The sequence below is a fragment of the Sceloporus occidentalis genome, unplaced genomic scaffold (genome assembly GCF_023333645.1).
Source record: "Sceloporus occidentalis isolate IW3139 unplaced genomic scaffold, rSceOcc1.0.p SCAF_11, whole genome shotgun sequence".
Classification (NCBI taxonomy): Eukaryota; Metazoa; Chordata; class Lepidosauria; order Squamata; family Phrynosomatidae; genus Sceloporus; species Sceloporus occidentalis.
Window position 1 is genome coordinate 3,242,948 of NW_028316991.1, and position 25,085 is coordinate 3,268,032.

Consider the following 25,085-nt stretch of genomic DNA (forward strand, 5'->3'; position numbering starts at 1 on the left):
TAGGAATGTATTACATCCCCATTGAGTTATTCTGTACACCAATCTACCAATCTACTAGTTATTATATCTAAGTACTTAATCAGTATTAACAATCACGAACTATCACGAACTAAATATTAGTATTCTACATACAAAAGATAATATTCAGCTTGACACTGTCAGTTTAAGGTGTAAATTAATCAATAAAACATGAATTCCCTATTCTTACCTGAAACAACAGGACTGCCAAAAAAGCTATTGAAATGCATTTCATTCTGTTATTGCCTTAAAAGTCTATACAATTCCCAACACTTAAAGGAGAGCTGCCTCTTCAATCTTTTTTGTTATGGGTTGTCTTCTCTGTCAATTAAACTTTCCAGCTTTTTATATAATAATGTGTAAATATAATACTTTGAGATTTGGCAAAAAAGTTATCAGGAGTTGGGAAAATATAACCGTGATTTGGATACTTTTCATATCAGCACTTTCCTTTGGAAAGAGTAATTATATCTCAGTGGCTTTTAGTTTTACCCTGAGGGCATTAAAAGGTGACATCAGTATTCTTAAAAATAATATGTAGCATGACATTTTTTTCAATATATATATGCGCTAACAATTTCAGGAGCAGAGCCGAGCGGCCATTGTAGGTTAGTTATGTTGTCTAATGCCTGCTGGCACATAAAGGGTTAAAACTTTCAAACTCAAGCGCTGCGTTTGTATGTTTAATACCAATCACAAAAGTTATGGTGGGTAAAGGTGATGGAGAACCCTTAAGGAATTCTGTTATATGCAAACTTAGTCGAAGTGATTTATTCTGTGTCTTCTTGGGAAATAAAACTAGCAATAAAATAGTATTTTGTTTAGAGGTGATTTGGAAAATTCTCACTATTGTATTATGTGTTATCTACATGTAACAAAATGAGTATTTATCTGCTAAATTCCGAACTCTTGTTGAGATCATTAAAGGTTTCTTGGCGTATATTCTGCAGTTAGAAAGGGCTGTCTGCTAATTTTATCACTCTCGTTAGCAAAGAAAGCCCCCAACAGATTGCTATGAGATGCACTGCAGGTTCTTCCAGCTGTAAACGAGTTCAGCACGCACAGCAGCAATTAAAAATGAAAACACAATATTTACTAATATTTGAGTCCTTAAAAGGCAGATGTTTTATGGAACAAAGCTGTAGATTGCAGACATGGAAAATGAAACAGATTTTCTCTAAAATCACTTATGTTCACAGCAATTAGATTTACAAATTGAAAGCGCTTAACAAGTGAAAGAGTGACATTGCTGCCATACTGGAGTTAAGATAACTGCATGCTGGAGCAGGGGCTGGGGGAGGGTTAGGGGGGGTTACAATTAAACCAGGTAACGAGACAATAGACAGATGTGTTTTCATTGCGCTGTAAGATAAATGCAGTGTTAAATGTCTGACAACTTCCCAGAAGTAATCAGGAAACGTTTACGAGTGCATAAAACCCCAAAGACCAATCCTCGGGTATTTTTATAAGCCTAGCATTTAAACGCATCAATAAATTCTTCTGTCTGCATGCTATCCAAAAAAAAGTTACTGGTGAAAACTGCACAGTCTAAATCACCAACTAGACTTTACATTTGACCCTTTGTATGCTCCCTTTTTTCATCCTGGGTTTGCAAACCATTAACCCTTCGCATGCCAAGAGTTTCCTCTATAAAGTGAAGCCAGAAAAGCATCAAATTCTAAAGCCCATGTACTAGTTTCTTTCCCCCATACACATAGTTTTGTGTTTCTCTGTCCCTCTATTATATGTTTCTAAAAAAATTAACTGTTTTGGGTTTTTACACCGTTAGCATTTAGGGCATATAATTAGCATGGTCCAGTTCTCAGCCTTTATAGATTTCAGATAAAACAGCTATTCATAAAATGAAGTAAAAGCATCGGAATCGTGATGAATGACAGGTAGGGCCTGCTATTGTAATGGACAGTAGTGCTCATGTATTGTCTACCTGTAAAAATTGTCTATAGTCATTCCAAGTTGCTTATCAGACAACTGTCTATTACAGAACTGGGCACATCTCAATAGCAGCAGTACATCATTCACACAACTAAACCCTCGTTTTTTATTCTCCCTTAAAATGAAAGGGATGAAATGTTTCTAATTTTGCATTGCCTAATGACACATTCATCTCCTCACAGAAGTGAACAGGCAGCAGGTAATTGCTGGATGAATGAAACACTCCATAGTACCCATCAGAACCAAAAGATTAACTGAGTTTCATGTCAGCATGGCATAAGAACAGCAACCAACCTCACTGAACCAGCAGAGCCAGCATATGCTTAGATCACTGTATATATACTTCTATTTTACACAATACAAATGATTGCCATATAAAAAGTCACATAATTACTTTTTGGACACTGTGCTAATAGGCTATGCACATAATAACGTCTTTGTAAAGCTCATTGATTAGCATCTCATCAGTAATAACTGGTGTTTGCTAATTAGAAAACACTAACCCTGAAATGGTAATTTAGTAAGTAATTTAGTTGATATGTGTCAGAATGGTAACCACATCATCAAAAACACCAGATTCAACGGGTTAAAATGTGCAGGTTTTACAGTATTCACTTCGTGTATCTAAATGCTGCCAGATTGATTATGGTGGAAGTAATAGCAAATATTATAACATTAATTGTAGTAACTGTACTAATAATACTGAACATTTTAGGCAAATAGATAATTTCCTTACGCTCTGTATAAAGACTTGCCATTTCATTCTTCTCAGTATATCTGCCAGATTTCATAAGAATTGTCGCATTCTTGCCATTTCTGCAAATCCATGTCTAATGTGTTATTCTATTTCTAAAAGCCTTGCTGTAGGATAATCATTTCTCCTGGCATCTAAAGAGTTACATATATTGCAGTACTCAGGTAAAGTGCCTCTGTTGTTACTACTACAGGGCGATGTGCCATATGAAAGGCACCCAACTGTTTTTCTGTCACCATTCAAAAAAAAAACAGGTTCTGTGGCAAACCTCATTTGTGAATCTATTACATAGATTAATAGATTATTTCTCCTTTTTCAACTAATTCTCAGTTGGGAAATTTAACCATATGGTAAGGAGAGAATTAGAATTTCATCACATTAGAGCAAATGTAATGAAAGGAGTCCAACACCTGGGGCCAACTCTGAAAGACACAATTAAAAGCTTTTTAATGAAACCAGAGAAACAAAAAAAAAATAGTATTGCCTTCAGTGATTCTTCCACATAATAATGATTTACTGATGTGTTGGGAAATATTGTTTTTACAGATGTCACAGATACAAGAAACTGCTGCTAAGGACATTGTGTGAAGATTGGACTTAAACAGGAGGTGCTTCATCAGTCTGTGCTGAGAGATAATTATTTTTGGTGAATTGTATGAATTGGTACATCATATGTGGATGCTGCTATACATAGGTAGAACATGCACTTTAAACCTTCGATTCTAGATTTAAAGGGTTAATTATATGACTGAGATTATGGTTTGGATTCATTTCAGTTTTCTAGAACCCATGTCCTGGAAACATGTTTGTTGTATGTTGAAATGTCTCTTAAATCACAAGTTAGCCTTCAGATACATTGGTTAACTTCAGGTCCAATAGGTGAAATTCTCTAATTCCATGATTTATCTACCATTCAGGTCCAATACATTAAATCCTCTAGTTCTGCGACTTATTTCCATCAGGTCCAATGTATACAATTCTCTACCTCCATTAGTTATTTACCATTAGGGCCAATACATTAAATTCTCTAGTTCTGTGACTTATTTCCATCTGGTCCAATGTATAAAATTCTCTACTTTCATTAGTTATTTAACATCAGGTCCAACAAATAAAGTTGTGTAGTAACGTAAATTTAGGAAACGTGTCCCCGGCCATTAGATGTTGTAGATGTTGTGTGTATAATAAATGGCAGTGGGCCACATGAGTTAGTCTTAAAAGTTCTAAGCTTTCATGAATTGCAAACTTCATTGCTTCCAAATAACGCTGAGCATCTTAAAAGCAGTCAGCCCAGTTCATCATAAATAGGAGGAATAAGTAAATTGTCTGCTAGACTCCAGAGCATTTCACACAGAGATATACGCTGGACCTCCTGTATATATATATATAACCCCTGACACATACACTGATAAAACACATTTATTTTGCTGGCAGCCCGGGGAGAAAAAAAACTGCATTGCATTTCTACTGTTTGCTGAAGGAGGCAAAGAACACCCCCAGATCTTAAGTAGGGCTTTGACTGTGTTCATTGATGAGTGAAAGTCGCCACACATGTCAAGCTAAAGGCAGTTGTTGGGTTTCTAACAGGACACAACGTCTTGCAAACATATGCGTTAGGATGTGTATACAGATGGCACGGAGAATAATGGAGCAGGCGCCTTTTATAAAGCTCTTGCTACTGTCTGTCTTCAGAGCAGGGAAATGAAAGTGTTCAGAGTCTGGGCCAGATAACGCCTGGGATTGTTTGTTACCGTTTTAATCCTATTAATTAAAACGTTAACCTGATTGGGTAGAAAGCTCTGTCCCAACAGGCGAGTCTTCCTCATAATAACCTACTCAGAGATAATGATGTAAAAGACTCCCCCGTCTGTGACTGCCGCTGCTTGATGGCTCCGGAAATCTCTTGAAGGTGAATCCAAGCAAGATAAACGGTGCAAGAGCTTGTTTCATCTCAGAATGCCTGAACATATTACACCAGGCTGGAGCTGAGACGCCCAGGACTAGGGGGACAGATCATTTCAACAAAACAAACAAGTTCGAGTGAAGAAGGACAGCAGCAGCCCATGAAGAGCGAGAATTAGTTAGCTGTGAATTGTTTCATTGTGATTATTGTCATAAAAGAGGACTTTGGAGCGCAGTGACGAGCGGAGGTTTTGAAGAGTGCGGGGCATGGAGAGGGCGCTGAACCTGGCAGAAGAGGACTTGTTCCACAAGAGCCTGAGCGTCTCCGCAAAGAGGATGGAATCTGCCTTCCGATCCCCTCAGGGTCTGGACTTGTCCCATCAAGGAGAGAGATCCCCGTTGCACCTCTATGAAGGTCCGGACCACTCAGACCTGCTGCGGCATCACCAAACCCCCTCTGGGGCACTAGGCGCAGGTGGTGGAGTCGTAGGGGGAACGAATGACTCGCTGGCTCTGGCTGCCGCCAGCATGTGTGCCAAGTACGGAGAGAGCACCGGCAGGGTGTCGGTAGCAGAGAGCAGCGGGGGAGAGGACCAAAGCCCCGATGATGACAGCGATGGACGGTGTGATCTCGTACTGAGGACGGGGGACCATAGGGCCTCCCAGGCGGGCATGAAGTCAGACGCGCCCTGTGGTCCAGGGGCAACCAAGAAGTCCAAGGAGCAGAGAGCCCTGAGGTTGAACATCAACGCCCGGGAGAGGAGGCGCATGCACGATCTCAATGATGCCCTAGACGAGCTCCGGGCTGTCATCCCCTACGCACACAGCCCTTCGGTCAGAAAACTGTCCAAGATCGCTACTCTCCTGCTGGCCAAAAACTACATCCTCATGCAAGCCCAGGCGCTGGAGGAGATGAGGCGGCTGGTGGCTTATCTGAACCAGGGTCAGGCCATCTCAGCTGCCTCTATACCAAACTCTGCTGCTGCTGCCGCAGCGGCTGCTGTTGCCTTGCACCCGGCATTAGGAGCCTACGAGCAGGCGGCGGCCACCGCAGGCTACCCGTTCAGCACCGGGCTACCGACGGCTAGCGCTTGTCCGGACAAATGTGCCATTTTCAACAGCGTGTCCTCCAGCCTGTGCAAGCAGTGTACGGAGAAGCCTTAACCACAACAAAAAAACCCTTCTAAGAAGAGGAATTAGTGAGACTTCGAAATTCTCCAAACCTGGTACACTTTACCTGCTGTCTTGGACTTAACACAGTAAGACTAGGCGACCACTCCAAGGGGACAGGTACACGAGGTGGTCCCAGAACCATCTCTCTCTTCAGCTGTCCCTGGGTTCCATTGATGAATTTCCCCACTTTTTCTTTTTTGTTGGTTATTATTTTTTTTTGGCTGTCTTTTATGTTGCACATTTTTTTTGACATGCCACCAACAAGCCCCCAAACATTTGGATCCCAAATCCTTGTAAATTGAGACAAATGACTCCATCGTACAGGATTTGATTTAATTATTTATGTTACAAAACGCTGCTCTTCCTTAAGTGAGCGCTAAGAATATTAGGAAATCATAATAATTTAAAATGGACTGATTTTCTCATAAATCAGATTATAGCACTTGAAAATGGTAACGGTTCTGAGCCAGGAAAAAACTTGAAATATAGACTTATTTAATTTAAAAAAAGACAATACATTGCCAGAATATAAATCATTTGTATTTTTTATTGTGTCTGAACTTTGTATGACGGTGCTCAAAGTTTTGATGAGAGTGCAAATGACTTTGGGGGAAAAAACAGAACTTCAGATTTTTTTTTCCTTTTTTACAAAATAATATATGTGTTCCTTATAATTTTCCATACTGAATGTTGTGTGCGAATAATTGGTAATATATGTATTATTCTCCAATAATTGTTCCATTTCAAGACTATTTATCTTGTGTTATAGATGAAAGGGTGTAAGATGCATTTTTATTATTCTTTTAAGATTTTTCTGCTGATTTCATTGATATACTTTGTGCCAAGTGTTTTAAATGCTTAGCAGAAAAAAATCTTATATGGGATTGTTAATGTTTTAGAGCTTCATGGCTCATGTGAAAGGTCATTTTGAATTGAGGTTGCTCCATCACTGTATTTAAAATGAGCTTTAATAAATCGCTCCAATCCAAAACAAATTACAGGAGAATTATTGTGTATTATTAATGAATACATGTACACAACTGTGACTTTAGAAGCCAAAATATTTTGCCCCTTTTGGAAAGAAACATTCAAAATTATATGTTTTAATTTTTGGAGAAAATCTGTTCAAAATCAAGATAATTGTCTTAGATATAAAGCAATATGAAAGTCATCTTTGTTAATGCAATATTTTTTAAGATAATGTAACATCGTGGGTGCTCCACGAATAGTATTTTATAATAAAATGAAGCAATAATTACGGTTGTAAAGATTAAATCTAAAGAAAAAAGTTCAAATAGATTAAATACAGCCATGGCTTGGTGTATGAATGCCTAGCCTGCAGTGTCAAGTTAGATAGGTGATGGACAGGTCATGGTTGTGTAAGAAGATCTTCTCATGAAATAGGTCAGTCACATTTCTAAATCTATATATAACCACCTCTGTTAGGAAATATTAAAGTATTTTCCAAGCATATTTTGTACTATTCAAGCCCGTATTGGGTTATTCTATGCTGATATACACAATCATTACTTCTACTGAGTACTGACCAGTTTATTCGATACTGGTTTATGTTTATCATTCTTACTAGAAATAGTTAATTTTTGTTTTTTCTTGTAATCACTTCTATAAATGAGCTGTATCCAGACCAAATTATTAGTAAGTTAATTTTTGTAAGAAGTGGGTGTAGCTGGAAGTGAAACTATAATTCTTAGAGTTTCATTCATACTTATGTAACAGAATCTAGAAGTGTTTCGATTTAAGTTACTATATATAATGAGAGTGATGGGCAGCAGAGCGAGAAAATATAAATTATACAGATATTCAAGGGCTATATATTGTTTCTTAATATACAGAATTTTAATGTATATATTTTATAAATATTACAGAGAAAATCCATATTACATTTATTACATTATATATATATATATAATTTTTAATGTATATATATATATCTATATATCCATCTATATATATATATATATATATATATATATGCAGTAATTATTTGTAGGCATTTATTTTTGTTAAATCGGATCCTATTATAGAAGTTGTTTTACATATATATGGATCTAGAAGTTTTCTGGTGCTGTCAGAACTGTGTACTGAGTGTAAGGAACCTGGGCTGAGAATGCCTGTGCAGCCAGGATGGGGTGAGCAGCCCCCAGGCCAATATAGAGCCGTCTCTCAGCATTATCACACAAAGCCTGGGTGCCTCTAATTATGATTATTAAAACAATTTCCATGACGATGTCTAATATTATGTTAATTTGAAAACAACTGTGTATGAAAACTGTCGACTATAATACCTAAATTCATTTAATGAAACACATCGTTAAGGCAATTAAACCTCCTGGATGTGATTAAGGAACATAATTATGACACTGTTCTGCGTTGTAATTGGGTGTCTTTAATCAAGGGGTAAAATGATCAGTAACACAGCTATTAGTTTGTATTGTTCTGTCTCTGCTGTCCATCACTCTGATTAGGAATTAACAACCAGCTGCATTTTTTTCCTTCCAAATTAACATCCTAGGAAAAATTTGCTGCTTAATATTCGTCATTACAGAACTGTCCTTTCCCAAATCAAGAATCTCCATTGTTGTCAGACCTGGCTATTAACTTTTTGTCGCAAGCATTGTGTAGAAAAGGAAGGTCAGAACTCTGGAAAGTTCTATTCAGGATACAACTGGACTCTAGAATGATTTATAGAGACAGACAGTAGAAAGTTATCTTGTTAATATATAGGGAAGGTTTCACGTTTCCCTTATGATTTCAACAACAAAAAAAAAAAAAGTTCCAGTTAAGTTTCTATTTTTTTTCCTCCATCATAGTCATGCACGGAAGTCATTTTTGCTAAAATTCTATAAATAGTTTCTCAAATTTTTTGGAGATGCCCAATGTTAGTTCCTGCTGAAAAATGATGACATGATTTGATAAAACGAAGCTAAATGGTTTTTATCTGTTATAGCAGTTGTGTTCAGATTAGTGAAAAAGTTTCTATAGCATGTGTACATATATATATATATATATATATATATATATATATATATATATATATATATATATATATATATATATATATATGCACACAGAGAGAGAGAGAGAGAGAGACAGATACAGAGAGAGAGAGTGTTACTATTTGGATACTGTTAGTATAAGATACTAGGGATTATGTTTTAATATTTTTTACGAATTTACTTAGGACATTTGATAATACAATTCTGTATGTATTGTAGAAAGATCCTGCATCATGTACCTAATACACCAATTTAAAAAGAGGATGTGTTAAAATCATTTATGTTCAGGGTGCATCAGGGAAAGGGGTGCTAACAGATCTTTTCAAATTACGTATTGTCCCCCATTTGGTTGGGTGCCCCTGGTCTGCCTTCACTTTTGTGTGTTCTTTCAATACTTTGTTTCTTCATGGCGTTATCCATAAAATCACTTTTTCTTTCTCTATTATTTCTCCATTCTTTTCTTGTTCCACAATTTAATTTATGACTATTGCAACAAACGCTTTCCAATGTACCTCTGACTGTGCCCCCTCGTCCTTTCTGCTCTCCAAATCTTGCATGTGATTGCCCCAGCATGAGTGACATTGACTCTCCTAATAAAATTGCTTCCCAAAGATATAATCTTGTGTTAAATTGAATCCTCGGTTTAACTGTTAATGGTGTGCTCTGGGCTCATTTGCGTATTATATGCTACAGTAGCTAATTATCCCTAGAAAAGGGGAATTTTATACTTTGCAGAATTTGAAAAATAATTTTCTGATCTGGAAAGAATGTTAGTAGCCATGGTTGAGAAGAATATTTGAATTCATTAAAGTATTGGACTGTTTAGTAGTTAACCCTCGAATTACCACTTTGAGTACTATATGACCTAAATGCAATGGTGTGATCATGTCTGCATAAGTACAGAAAATGTTTAAACAAAGATTAAACGGTGCTTTGGTTTCATTATATAATATAAGATATATGTATTTGCTTTCATAATCTGAATTTTAGTACACGGTAGTTATGGTTAACCTGAAGTTGCCTATGCTAATATTGAATTTATATATTTAACGGGATGTTACAAGTAGACTGAAACGTTGGCAGCAGTGTGAAATGCATCATAGGCTGGCGAATGCAACGAATTTTGATTTTTATAATTGTGACTATGTTGTGGATTGCTGGGAAACAGAATGTGTTACACAATACATAGAGTCGTTAGGGAGATTCGTACTTCCTTTAACATCAATGATTTGTAGGCACATGGCAGAAAATCCATTCCGATCAATAGAGACTAAGCGTTTTGTCAAAGGTAAATATGTTCCAGGAGATCAGAAATACAATAACCCACATAACTTGGTCAATCACAATGTCATTTGAGAATACACACTGCAGCAAAATTAGGTATGTCATACTGCAGTGGATATATTACTGTATTGTAATAATATATCTCTTTTTTAATGTACAATCTTTTTTAACACTTTATTTTTTTGTATGGAAGAACCAGCAGTCAAAATAGATATACTACTGTAGACTGGTGTCTAATAAAGGTGATGGTAATTAACTTTTTAGCTTCCAAAACAGCAGCCCTCTACCCCCTCCCCCACTCCTAAATTGTCATTTAATGTAATTTACAGATACTTGGGGTTTTCTTCTTAGAGTGGCTCATCAATTAGTCTCAAGAGTCCTTCTTTCAGTCTTTAACCTTATGAGTGCCACAGAGGTAACTCAGAGAGATGTTCGTCGCACTACTGGAAATGTTCCTGATATTTCAATTGATACAGAAAGGCCATAGAGTTTTCACCCCCAAATAGGTCATTTATAATATTAAATAGTGAAATATCAATGACTATGCAAAAATCACCCACTCTCTCTTAATACAAATATTTGTTCTCCACTTACTGTGACGATCACTCTTTCCAAAACTCTAGTTTTTCCCCCAACAATTCATGTTCTTTCTCATTCTAGCAAAATGTCTTATTTTTATTGGCATCAATTCGAATGTATGGGCACTTTAAATATGATCTACTTCAGACACTTTGCCTATTTCCCAAACAAGTTTAAATCCTTGATTCTATGTATGTACATAACATAATTTTACTGTAGTGAATTGCTGGCTCTTTTTACTCCCTGACCATTAACGAGTTAATACTCTCCCATGAAAGCTAGTTACCCTTGTCTTTGTGTCCTTAGTCCCAAGACCGTTAATAAAGTATGAGAGAAATTTATGACCTGTGTCAGGAATGTTACTGCTTATTTTTAACATTCATTTATGCACCTTATCATGGAGTAGGTTAATGGAAATATACAGTAACATCGCCATGTGTAGGGTGAAATATACCCACAAAGGGGTTTATCTATTAAACAATGGGTTGTACCTTAGATAATATTCTACAGCCCAATTATCAGTGAAAACACCCAAAACTATGCAGCAGAGAAAGAGAAGAGGTCATTCTAAAGCAGAGTTTCACCTTTAGAAACATACTCTGATGTATAGAAACATACATCAGAGATTTGACCCTTGACACAAAAGAAAAAAAGGTTGATCTGCATGTTTTGTTATAATGAACATAATTGCTGTCGTCACTTGGATTCATTACTGTAGAACATGTTCCGATTTTATTTAAATCGCTAATCCAGAGTAACATTACATTATTTTATTATTTTAAAATCATGTATAATAACTTTTCAATATTATATATTTACTGAGCTTGATTTGGCACATGAAGCCACAATTCTAACAAATATCATAGAAAATCCAGATAATCCATATATTAGAATTAACATTTGATCATTCACATGAATTCATTCAACATAATTAAACACCACAGTGTACTAACTCACACTAGTAACTAGTAATGTGCAGACTAGCGATCAAGATCAAACTTCTATAACATAGGTGATATGATAAATTAAACATTTCTATACTGATTTAACTGTAAATGTTTGGTGTGCCATAAGAGTTGGGTTGGTCTTGCCCTGGCATTCAAAGAGTTAACTCAATATCTGTATCTATAAACCTGTAAAATGTTAATGTAAAATGTGACACTTTAAATTAAATTCTAATAAATCCTAAATCATCTAAGGGTGAAATGGAAATGTATGTAGGTGTGGACATCTTAACAACATATATACCTATATATTATATGCCTCTCCAGTTATATATTAAATGCATGTATATGTGTGTGCCTAAGAGACAATATACTTATTGTATTATTATAGTGATAATAGTTAAGGAATATCATGGTGGTGTCATCTATCTTTTTGCTTTTCATTATATATTTTTCAGTTGTAGTAACTTGAATATTGGTTCTGCAACAAGGTGATTTGGGGGAACACTGAGTATATTAATAGAAGTATCACACAGAGCAGGGAATGGTGATAATTTATAAGAAACACTGGCTATAAAATGGGTCATTTTTCTGTATTAATCATTTTATCTTTTATATGCTCTTGAGAAAAGCACAGTTTAGCCCAGTTTTAAGTGTGGAACCTTATGATGTAACCTACATAAAGAGAAAAATACCCACTAGTTTCATGCACATTTACTGCCGTGCAATAGATGTTTTGGCATATATACCATATATATATATATATACATACATATATACACATATATATATATACATATATATATATATAGCTTTTCTGACACAAACAGGGGCGCGATGCAATTGTCCCCTGGGTTGTTCCTAAATTTTTCCAAAAGGGCCAGCCTACATGAGGCCACCCTGCAGTAAATGTAGGGTTTCTAAAAGGTAAGAGGATAAAAGAGAGAGAGAGAGAGAGAGAGAGAGAGAGAGAGGAGAAGGGATTGACTGAGTAAGTGAGAACGTAAGGGCGTTAGGGTGGGAGTGTGTGTGTATGTATGTTAGTGTGAGTATGTATGTGTGTGTGTGTGTGTGTAAGTATGTATGTGTAGGCGTGAAAAAGAGTGTGATAGCATGAGTGTGTATGTATAACTGTGTGTTAGCATGAATGTGTATAGTTACATGTAAGAAAGAGTGTGTTAGCATGTGTGTATATGTGAAAGTGTGTTAGTGAAAGTTTGTGTCAGTGTAAGTATATGTGTTTTAGCATAAGTGCATATATTTATGTGTGTTAGCGTTAGTTTGTAAGTTTGTATAACTGTGATCATGAGTATGTAAGTATGTGTGCCAGTGTGTATGTTAGTTAGCAAGGGAGGGGGACAAGGGGCCACTTGGCTTTACCTATTCCCCTGGCCATAAAGTGCCAGCCCTTCCCTGACTACAAAGGTTTATTAAGCATACTGAACTCTAAAATATAAAGGTTTATTAATCATACTGAACTCTAATTTTGGTGCAGTGGAGGTTTTTATGCTGGATCTAATAAGTTTATATTGGAAAAAATTAAGTTATAAATATTAAAAAAAACATACCATGAGGCGCATCCTGCAATTCTGCAGCAATTTCTCCCCATGGCTGAAAAACATCCCTAAGGAACTCCTTCTTTCATGTTAAGAATAAATTGCTTTGATGGGTGATAAACTTTAGAGTAACATCTCAGGGAAACTGCATGGATGGAGCGAATTGATATCAATATACAAGATACCTTCAATAGTGGCAGACATGAAATTAGAATATAAAGAATATAGCAAAGAGGAGAACTCCAAGAATAAGAAAATCTAAGATACTAAAAGAACTATTTTTGAAGACAATTGCAAAGTTAGGAAAAAAAATCTAGTTTATCAATCCAGACTACATGCCTATGTTTTTGTAACTACTAACAATAAAAATATACTTCATTCATTGCTCCTCGCTTAGTTTAGTTTCTAGGTAAGCAAGAGCATTCGTAACCTAGCATATCTACATTATGCAGATATGGGGAGCAGCTATAAACTACACTGTTAGTGATAGATCACCAATTCAAAGCAGAAATGGAGTTCACTAATGTTTGGTATTACGATGGTTTGTTTGGCTACTACACTCATGCCAACCCAGTGTTGCTCCTAAGGCCCAAAGCATCATGGGACAACTGCCCTGGTAATCCAGCTCTATTTGTATTGTACTTTGCAGTAGTATGTATTTTTCAGTTAATAAGTGCTATGTGCAGTTAAATGTACAATACTGGTCCTACAAAATCTATTGCATTGTCATTGGTCAGAATTTTGATCATTTAGTCAAGTGCTTTTACATGGACACTTTCTCAGTGATTTTAAAACTTTTTTCTTTCTTTTAATTATTTCATACTCAGAGTCAGAGAAAGTCATCTTGTGTGCCAGTGAGTTTTTTTTAAGATGATGCTTGTCTCAAGTAACTAAATCTTTTTAATGCTTAACTTTCAGTTAATATATTATAAAAAGAACATTTCCATTTCAATACTGATCTTACAGCATTTTGTAAGAAGAAAACTATAAAGAATAAAAAGCTTGAAACAATGTTATAAGTGTGAAAGTGTTATAGATACAAAAAACAATAATGGTGATACAATGATAATCCACAATGATATTTTGTTAAAAAAAGTGCATTCCTCGACCCCTACTATCAAGGGTTGGGAATCTTTTCTCTTGAGGATAACTTTATACACAGACATTCCTTCTCTTTCTAATTTTTTTTTAGCGCATTATTGTATGAACACCAACCAGACTAACAATTGGCTTGTAATTTTATTTTATTTGTGATTGTTCCTTTTATTGTTGTCATTATTTAATCATTTGTTGTTTTGTATTTTTGACCCTTCAGCTTTTGTATAAGCTATTATACTATCATTCTTTCATGTTAAGGGCACACACACACCATTAGATGATTATATTTACACTGATATTTTTACAATTCACTATATGATATGGTGTACTGGCTCCATTTATTGCTTTATTATGTTCTGTATTTATTGCCAGGTAGGTAAAACTGGCAAGGAATTTCTAGCTGTATGTTTTTGATGATTGCATAGCTCTTTCTTTCTTTTTTAGTGTTTCATGTATGCTATTCTACCAATTAAGTGGTTTATTGTTCAACTCAGAGATAAATATTAAGCTAAAACAAGTAATTAAAAATATATCTCCACAAACGGATATATTTATATTATGTTTTAGTATTATATCTATATAATTATTTAGTATATGCTACTATTATATAACGTGACCACCCTTTACATAAAGATACTTATATTGATGTATACCGCAAAGTCATAAATACTAAAGATATATCCTTGCACAAAGCTGCTCCAATTTACAATGTTGTCATGTCTCTGTATCTATGTGTCAAAGATTTAACTCATATTTATGGCAAGAATTTTCTTTGTGGGAAGTTTTAGACTACCTATTTGCCAAGACTTAGAAGAAAAATAGCTCACTGTCTCTTTAAAGAAACGCTTAGTTTTTGGCTGCTCAAAATGTTTTACTATTACCTCCTGAAATCTTGTAAATAGACATACTAGCACAGGGGTAGGCAACCTTCGGCACTCCTGATGTTGTGGACTACATCTCCCAGAATGCTCTTACAGTCATAATGCTGGAGAAAGCATCAAGGGAAATGTAGTTCACAACATCTGGAGAGCCGAAGGTTGCCTACCCCTGTACTAGCACATTAGTCTACTTGGTTCTTAGAAACAATGGAATGATTTGGCCTTTAGTCAATGTCTAGATGAAGGTATATGAGGGAATGAGAGAAGAGGTACTTTGAAAATTGTGAACTGTGGTTTAATAGTGGGGCCCAGCTCTCAATTACCATATTACCTACAAATGAGAGACCGGTATAAGAAATGAATAATACGTTAGGAGAAAGGGGGTTTCTTTACAGCTACATACCACTGCACCACAACACACATTTAATGCTATAGTTTATTGCAAACCTGACAACATGTATGTGTGTTTTAGATTAATCTAACCAATCATATAACCTTGTTATTTATTATTAATCAAGTAGCAATGCACAGATCTCGGCATTAACCCTTTGAATGCCAAACGGGGTAAGCAAGTTATTGCTCACTGTGGTGGAACTCCCAGGTTTAACACTAAATCATGAAAATATGGCTTCTTGTAAAAGTCGTCAGGTCAATTATAAATTAAAGTCAGCCTACTGATTAATATTAGTATAGTCTGATTGCTATTAAACCAGCTAGATAGATATGATGTATGATAACAATCATTCAAAAATCATGACAGTGAAATCATTCAACTCTACTGTTCAAATGCTCGTGGCCTATAACGGAACATGATGTCAGAATCAGGCAAAAGGATACCAAGTCCTGTACGGCTATTATCTTGACCAACAGTTTTGTTTTCAACTACTTCCATATCTACATACATTACTAACACAGCAAGAAACTGTTTTATCTCATTAACAGCAAAAAATCGACCAGGACATATGTTGGTTCCAGAGCCAAAGGGCATAAGGTAATGCTTGAGCTTTTTCCCTTTTTTGAAGAAGGTAGTTTTCTCTTTTCCATCTTCAATATAACGATCATACCTGAAATCCTATGAAAAAAAGGATAAAGGAAAGTTGGCAATAGGTAGAATAGATTCATTTTTAGGTAACAAGATTGATGCATTATAATCGATACAAAACACAAAAAAGTGATAGTATTCCTACACTTTCTTTGCCATTGTAAAAAAAAAAGGATGAGGAATGGATTTCTTTATGACCAAGCCAACTACAGTACAGATGTGAATACTGCATAGGAGACTGAGGTGCATACAGGTGAGGATTTTCCCTGCTGTGGAGATGTACATAATGAGATGGGTATGGTTTTTCTCATGGCGCAGATGGCCACGAGAATCCCATCTGCTATGGGATATTGGGATTCTGTCTGCTGCTGAAGAGCAATTGTCAGCTTCTAGGCGGCCATGGTTTAATGCTGGACAGCTGCTGTCATTTCATAAGTGGCCTGAAGCATCCCTTGATGGTTCCTCTTATGTAAACCCACATTGAAGCATTTCCTCTACTTTTATCTTATGGTATCATATGTTGCCTAGTGTTGGTTAAGTGCAATTCCACCAGAACATGTGAATTTACTTTCTATATTGTACTATTGCTTCACAGGGATTTACATTTCATCACTGTTGCCTTTTTCATGAAAACATTCCTTTAGTTTTCATGAACTTTAGTAAACTAAAATCAACGTTTGTGGTGTGCAATTTTTCACCTTTTTTGTCCATCCATATCACCAATGTAACACTTTGACACCTTACACTTTTATGCAGAACACAAAACATTTTCTTGTTGTTATTATGATTTCCTGGGTATAACATCAGGAAACTAACACACCAGTAAAAGTCAAATATTTTGCATTTAAAGGGACATTTTACCCATTCCCATTACCCACTGACCAAGGATATCTGACTATGTTGCAGGAAGAAATTAATCAGTGCTTTAAAAAAATAAATTGCTGATTTAGGTTCTGAATGTGATATTGTCTAAGGGCGTATCCAAATGCGTGGTCCCAGACACTTTGCATTGAAGGAACATTCACCTTTCTTAGTTGCTTTGTATGCCTTTATATAACTTGTCAATATTTTTTTGGTATTAGATACTACTGTGTCTCCCTGGCCAAGTACACCACCACTCAAACTAAATTATCCATAGCTGTCTTTGAGCTGAGACCATGGATGTATTATTACTTCAAAAGTCTGCAACATGGAAAAGCGATTCAGAAAGTAGTCATAGCTACAAAAAAATGGGATATATATATATATATATATTTTTTTTTTTGCAACCTTTTATGTAAGTATTATTTTAAAGTACATTGTAGACTTCGGCATTTGGATTCATACAAATGTTTGACAAATTTTGCTTAATTTGTGCATGTAAACGATTAGGGACCTCCAACGAAACAAACAAACATGAATGAAACCTCAGCAATATTCATTGTTTATTCAATTTTTTTTCTGATTTCCCGTTTCCTCTCCTTAACTTAATCATTTGGGACCTTACCCAGATTTTCTGGGAACTTGTCCAACAGGTATTTATTTTACTGTTGGACAAGATCCCAGAAACTCTGAGCCAGGTTCCAGGCCATTACATAAGGAGGAAAACTGGGAAGTGAGCCAAAACAAATAATAACAAGAATGCAGGTAAACTAAGTTGAGCATTTTTCACGTGTATATCTATGAATAGGTTAGTATGCTTGTGTATAGGATAGTGTGACTGTGTATAGCATGTGTACTGCGTTCTGCCATGTTGTATTGTGTAGCAAGCGTAGTGTCACTGAATTGTTTGGGATGCATGTATAGGGTAGTGTGACTATGCATGGCATAACAAAGCATGTGTAGAGAAAAAGAGAAAGATTAATATACTAAAATTTATTTTGAAATGAAAAAGTCTTCCAAATTTCATCCAAACCAAAAGGTCAGGAAACAAAATGAATTGCCCGAAAACAAGTGCAACAACAACAAAGCAAAAAAAAATTGTCTGAATCGGTTTTGGTTGCTGTGCATAAGTCTATTGTGTCTTACAGAACAGAATGCCTGCTATACCAGCACTATGACTAATTCACAATAATCTGTTGTTAACTCCCTAGTAGTTTACATCGTACATATACTGTATGTTAAAGGTTAGTTGAAATTCATACATTTATAATGAAATGCAAAACAGATTGCTTCATTGTGTTGATTGTAATAACATTTAATTCTAACTTGAACAGATCGCACTTTTCAAAATAATAGGACAAACAACTGATTTTATTTCAGTTTTCTGAAAGATCAGCCTCTTGGATAATTACAGAAAAAGCATGATTGCACTGGCTAATTCTGCCTTAATGAGACAATTTGAAGGGAAATGCAGTTGTGAGAAGGGATATTTTATGCAAAATACATTCATTGAATAAAATAATTAATCTAATATTTATTAAGGTAGAATCCTTATCAAAGCACTGTCTACATTGTTTTAGTCTTTTTTAGTTGCTAGCCTGTCAGAATAAGGATCATATAGAGCAGGGGCGTCCAACCTGCGGCCCTCCAGCTGCTGCAGGACTACATCTCCCATAATGCTCTTTCAGCTAAGGGGCTGGCTGAGGAGGATGGGAGATGTAGTCCTGCAGCAGCTGGAGGGCCGCAGGTTGGACGCCCCTGATATAGAGCAACAAGAAAAGTTAAAAGTTAAGGGTCCTTCTCTAAATGTGCGTCGTTTTATTCTCACATTTTCTCTAACACTGTTGGTCCATGGTGAGAACGGCATGGCAGAGAATTGTAGTACAGAACAGTGAGCTAAATCATGGCACACATTTGCCCACTTGTTATACATATGTAGGTATAGAACTCTTAATTTACAATTAAATTGTTTCCAATGCAGCTGGCCCAAAGCTGCTTTATTCAGACATTAACCATTTAATACATACAGAAAAACAACTATTGGACTTACTTTTGTGATAGAGATTTTTATACATAACTTCCAGTCTCATGGGTGCCATTTGAACTCCAATAAATCTGGCAGCTAGTCCGACTTAGTGTATGTAAAGGTGTGCATATTAAGAACCATGCTGTATTATCTCTTGACCACAATATTATATGACATGGTAGTCTAGATGTGCTACAGCAGACACATTACTGAAAGGAATGCTAGAAAATAACGTCCAGGAGGTAGATATAAAGAATTGCCTATATGACTCAGCACAGTCCCAGATGAATACCCAAATATTTTCTTCATCTTCATTGAACCAGGACAAAGTCTCCATGAGATTCAGAATTAGAACAGCAAAAACGGCCGGCCTTGGTAGTGGATACCAAACTGATGTATACATTTTAAGCTAATAGAAAATCATTTGGCTTGATTCCAAAAAACATTGACTTATTAATAAGTGCACCTTAATGTATATAATGGCAGGTTGTTACCTTATTAATTACCTCATAATGCTGCTCTGGAGCTGCACCGGGTATAGTAAGTATTTAATGTGCATTCATGTTTGGTGAAACTATTTGGGGAGGACATCATTTTGTCTAATCATAAAAATATTAAACAGATAGTGACTTGGGAAATGTTGATCACATGAAAACATCTGCTTCCCATGCTTTAATCTAATTTCCACTAAAAAGATCCAATTCCTTGAAGAAATAATCAATGTAATTAGGGCCAGTAGTTATTTCTCTTTTTCTAAGATCTATTTCATAGGACTGTCCCACTTAAAGAATATGGCAGTGGTGGATATAAATTAAAGATGAGCGATATCTTCTGCTATGTTAGTTAGTTAGCATGACCAATAACAACAAACATGTAATAATAATGATAGCATACCTGTGGCCCTTTTTTAATTAGAGAAGGCATGGTTTATTTGGGAGATTCAAAAGCCTGATCATATGTCACTGTGTCACAGGCAAGGGCTATGGGGGAGTGTGGGAGAGAAAGGGTAAACAAAACCAGATTCCCGGATTTCCAGTTGCTATTCCCAGATACCATCAAAATTTAATTTGCTGCCACCACTAAGACTTTATATCCGGGCAACCAAATTACAGAATAAAATTAATCACCTTAATAAATAAGACATATATAATTAATAATAATATGGGAGGAACACAAGAAATCCCTACATACAATTACTAGTATATCATCCTTGTGGGAAAAGAAAGTTCCTCTTGGTATTCTCCAAGACCCATATTATATAGATAAACCACAGGGGGTTACCTGGGAGACTCAGAGGTTTGGCCTGACAGTTTATGGCCCACTTAATCAGATGTTTCAGGGACAGTAGTGAAGATTTTACATGAACATGAATTTAAAAAATATACATAAGCTTCTCAAAACATGCACATTTGTACCACACATACTTTTGTCATATTCGCATTCCTCATATTTTTGTGAATATGTGGACATCAAATATCATGGGTTTAACTTCTTTCTAAGTAGCCCTTCTCGTAACTCATAACAGGAGCATATCTCCCTGGGCATGTTTGGTATCCACCAAAAGGATAACACCTGGGTATTCAAGATATATATTTATATTGAACATTTTAACAATATATAAACACATTCTCCATATTTCATATTATAATGCTGCCCCCTGGATCACCCTCAGAGCAGATGTCCCAGTACATTTTATGTCATTCTAAGGCCAACTCTGGTGATGTTACCTACTCATTCAATTTATGGACAAGGAATAGCACTAACACTTTGTTAAGGACTGATGATCAAACAATATCCTGTATGCTCCTGGGTTCAAAGACTACAATAAAATACAGGCGACTAGTAGAATCAAGCTGTTAACTGTATTGGCTTATTACAATAAAATGAACATACCTGGCTTAACCCTTTGATTGCCAGGGGCTTGGACAGGCCAACTCATGCCTTGGCATGACACACTGCCTTTTTATAACTGCTTTCACTTTATCTTAATAGGTCGGCATACACTTTTTTGTTAATTAGAATTTAAATAGATATTCTTTGTTCCTAAAGATGATTCAATCTGAAGAGACCCTTTTAGGTACCGTAATCTTACGCAACTTCATATCTTTTTGTATAGTCACACAATAAAAAGGTATCAATTTCGGCTAAAGACTGTGTTTTTAAACTAGACATACACCCAGAATAAAACATGCAAACTCAATTTATTTAGTCGATAAATAGTAAATAGCTACTGTAAAAAGCATCAAAATTAACACAAAAATAAAAAAGAAAACCATTGGTTTGCTGTCCTCATCTTAATGTTTTCCTTTCAGAAACCATCGTGCCAATCTAATTATGATTGCATGGAATCCAGAGCATCTCAAATGAAGCTAACAGATGGTTACATAATCTGTCTAAAGTAGTAGAACATTTATCATAATCATATTCTTTCTATTCAAACATTTCATTAATACAGATATTTTAATATTTCTACATAATCTATTGTTTTAATTTCTTAGAACTGACTTTTTAGGGACCCCGCACATAAAAAAAACATTAGGACGTACCAATAACACTGAGATCTTTAGTCGAAAGTTATTAGAACTGTAAAATTTAAACACTCAACAAAATATATTTTGGTTTTAGTATATGCAATGACACTAAAAGACAAAAAACAAACTATTCTAGATATTAAGTGATTTAAAAGTTCAACATTTGATACTTGCTGGGTCACTGTGCTGCTATATATTTCATGTTCTTTCCAAAATAATGTATGTTCTTCAACCATTTTAAGTAAAGATGTTGGTTTCAACAGAAATGTATGCACCATAGACATCATGCAAGGTTGCACCCAGCGTTAAGAGTATATTGTCTAAGCTCTGATGATTCTCTCTGGACCTTACTTATCAGAGATAATTTTCCTCCTAAAATCAACTCACCTAGCACTCTTTCTCCTCACTGAGTTCAGCAGCTTTTCAGACTTATCTTTTTGTTTTTAGTTGATAAACCTCTTTCAATAAAGAGTAGGGGTAATTTTTCTACACCTCATTAATATCTAAATGTAATTTTACTAGTGGTTTGTAACAACATTCACATAAGGATTAACTCTTTTTAGGTTGTATTGTAAAAAATGGATGTTCTATAATTCCCGTCACAACTGGGGGATGTAAGAAATCTTTGCCCCGTGGCACAGATCTCATGTCCTTGTTCAATGCATATTGACACAATTATTTTAACACAACACTTTATCAGACCCACTACCATCCCTCATTTTAACACCACACTCCCAGCTGAAGTGGTAAAGGGTTAACACGGTATGGCGATTTAAACACGTATGACATTGGCATAAGGCTATGCTGAATGTAAGATAAGACCAAGGACTGATTTAAATTTAAGTCTTTAAAGCAGAAAAAACAGACAAATTAGATGGACAGAATGGTTTTTATCTACCACCAAAATCTCTGTTTTCAGACTTCCTTTAACATGCATATCCTATAATATGTCTTTCTTTAATATGCATATCTTGTATGTTACAGATGCAAATAATGTAATTTCAAATGTTTTGCAATTTGATATACTTTAATCTGGAAGCAAGCTCAAGGTTATATAAATTACCTTTGGCACTATGGAGAAAAACAACATAATTTACATTACAATAATAATTTAAGAATGTGTGCAGTGTTCTGAAATTCATAAATACTGCCCAGCAGAGACACAGCTACATAATTTTGGGATATTCCATTATCCATTAGTTTCCAAAAGAACAATATATATTTGGTACTATTTCTTGTACATCGATGGCAATAAAAGAGTTAAACGCTCATAATTTTTCCCAGTTTGAAGCCACCCCTTATTATTTATACTAATATGAAATGATCTAGTGACTAAGACAGTATGAATTTAGCCTCAAGTTTATGATATCCACTGTGCAATTGTCAATTTTTGTGAAAGGACCAGCATTCAGTCTCATCACCATTTTTCCTTCTTCAAGCCACTAAGCTTTTTCACCTGCAGGGCCCTAAAAATTGCAACTGAATGTGGGCGCATTACTTCCGGTAGAAGGAACAATATTAAAAAAAAAATCTATGTGCTATAAAAGGCTCTGTATATACAGTATGCCTGAAGTCTAAAGAGAAGCTCCATGAGAATATTTACCTCGGGATCCTCATACACCTCAGGGTCTCTGTGCAAAGTCGGTGGGTACATGGCTATAAAATCTCCTTTCCTCAGACTATATGCCTGATCCTCCAGCTCCAGAAGAAAATCCTCCTGGACTACACGAATGTTCATGGAAGCGGAGCACAATCGCAGAGACTCATTTATAGCACTACCTGAATTATAGGGGACACAAAATGAGAAATTGATAAAACGTTGATATTTCAAGAGTATATAGTACATTGTTTTAAAATCAATTTTTTTAAATCAGTATAAAAACAAACAAACATATTTTCCAAGGGAAAATTGGTGCAACTCCGGGGTAAGGTGCTCAGTTTGGAGAACACACCATAAAAAATAGGGGGTCAATCTGTTAAAGGCTTGAAAATGTATAAGGTTGGCAATCCATACAATATTTATTTTGAGAACCAGTAAAGGATTCTTCCATAGATGTCGGTATAAGAAGGCACAAAATGTTAGGCACCAGCACGTGGCTCCTTGGATTTTCTACTAAATAACAATAATCCTATATGTTTAGACAGACGTCCCATTTGTGCTTTAAATCTGAAGGCATATTTCCAGATTTTGGAAACATGTATCAACCCAGGTACTTGACATTGCTTTTGTTATTCCTGCAAACTCACAGCAAAGGGCATATTACTCATGAAATATGCCTAACTTATCATATATGCTGAAACGCAAGTGTGGCTATATTACAATGTGGATCTAGCTTATTTACCATTGTGTTTATCATTATATTGACTTCAGATAAAAGGGATTTATGGCAGATGCACACAACCCATAGTTTTATTTACACATGTTTATACTCCATGTTGCAGATATGCTCCAGAAGCTGAATGTCCTTGCTTCCCCAGTGGCCTTCACCTTTTGCTCCTAGCGCGACAGATTTTATGGCTAATTTCCGGCAATTTATCCTGGCAGTTTGAGAAGGAATCCCAATGGGATTTGTATGAATAATTTGCATAAATCATTCTGATCGCATCCATATCAGCATGTAGCTCCATCTAAATCTGCGTTCTCTTTCTTTGTAATCACCATTGACTATTTTAAACTAGCTTATATTAGAGCTCTAATGGGACTTGATTTCCTACAATAATGGGCACTTTGAAAGCAAAATAAGCTGAATATAATAATTTAACATTATAAAATAATAGCTACCAAGCAACTGATAATTTCAGATGATAAATAAAAGCAACATGTTCACTAAGCATTCAACAACTCCTTCACCAAAAGGTTAGTTATCAAAGACAGCAGTTCCGCAGCATACATGATGCATCTGAAATACATAATAACAAACGTTCTTTCAGTAAAAATTAAATCTGTTGCAGCATGCATAGCAAATAAAGTGGCCTTGGATGCTTTCTCGCAGGAGGTTTTTCCTTAAGCGTGCATTTGTCTAAAGAAATGAGGCTTCGGTCAGCTTTGTGTGGCCAGCGCTGTGATTCAATGTGACGTACAGTGAGCCTGTGCATATTCTTTTGGACTGCCTTCGTTACTATAATCAGGGAGAGTCAAATCGGCTTGTTGGTGACGAAGCCAGGAAAGAACTCTGGTTCCAGAATATGGCCTCTACTGCGTATAGCCACAAGGCACCTGACACGATAAATTTCAACTGGCAGCGCTCTGGGTACAAAAACTTTACACGGTACAAAGCAGTGGACCAGCCTCCATTTTTTTGTTTCCTTACTGTCTGCAACCTTAAAACGCGAAGATGACAACACATTCAGAGTCTACGTTTAGAAATGGTCGATGACATATGCGGGAACACCATTTACACGAGAACCCTACAGAGGGTGAGAAGAGAGAGGCAGAGAAAAAAAAAAAAGAACTGTAACCAGCTACAGGACT

At 35.8% G+C, this 25,085-nt stretch overlaps 2 protein-coding genes across 2 annotated transcripts in view; one reads left to right on the plus strand and one right to left on the minus strand.

Annotated features, from left to right (window-relative positions):
• The first annotated feature begins 4,891 nt into the window (after positions 1 to 4,891).
• LOC149305440 (class E basic helix-loop-helix protein 22-like) lies at positions 4,892 to 5,788 on the plus strand. Its single transcript, XM_089477466.1, has one exon. The coding sequence runs from the start codon at positions 4,892 to 4,894 to the stop codon at positions 5,786 to 5,788; it is 897 nt and encodes a 298-aa protein (XP_089333592.1).
• Positions 5,789 to 15,928: 10,140 nt separating this feature from the next.
• The window catches only part of LOC149305441 (cytochrome P450 7B1-like), a 116,860-nt gene continuing 107,703 nt past the window's right edge, over positions 15,929 to 25,085 (minus strand). Inside the window, exons 6-7 of the mRNA XM_089477509.1 lie at positions 23,217 to 23,392; positions 15,929 to 16,225 (exon numbers count right to left, since the gene is read on the minus strand). Of these exons, the coding sequence (XP_089333635.1) occupies positions 15,929 to 16,225; positions 23,217 to 23,392 (473 nt within the window). The remainder of the gene's footprint in view (positions 16,226 to 23,216; positions 23,393 to 25,085) is intronic.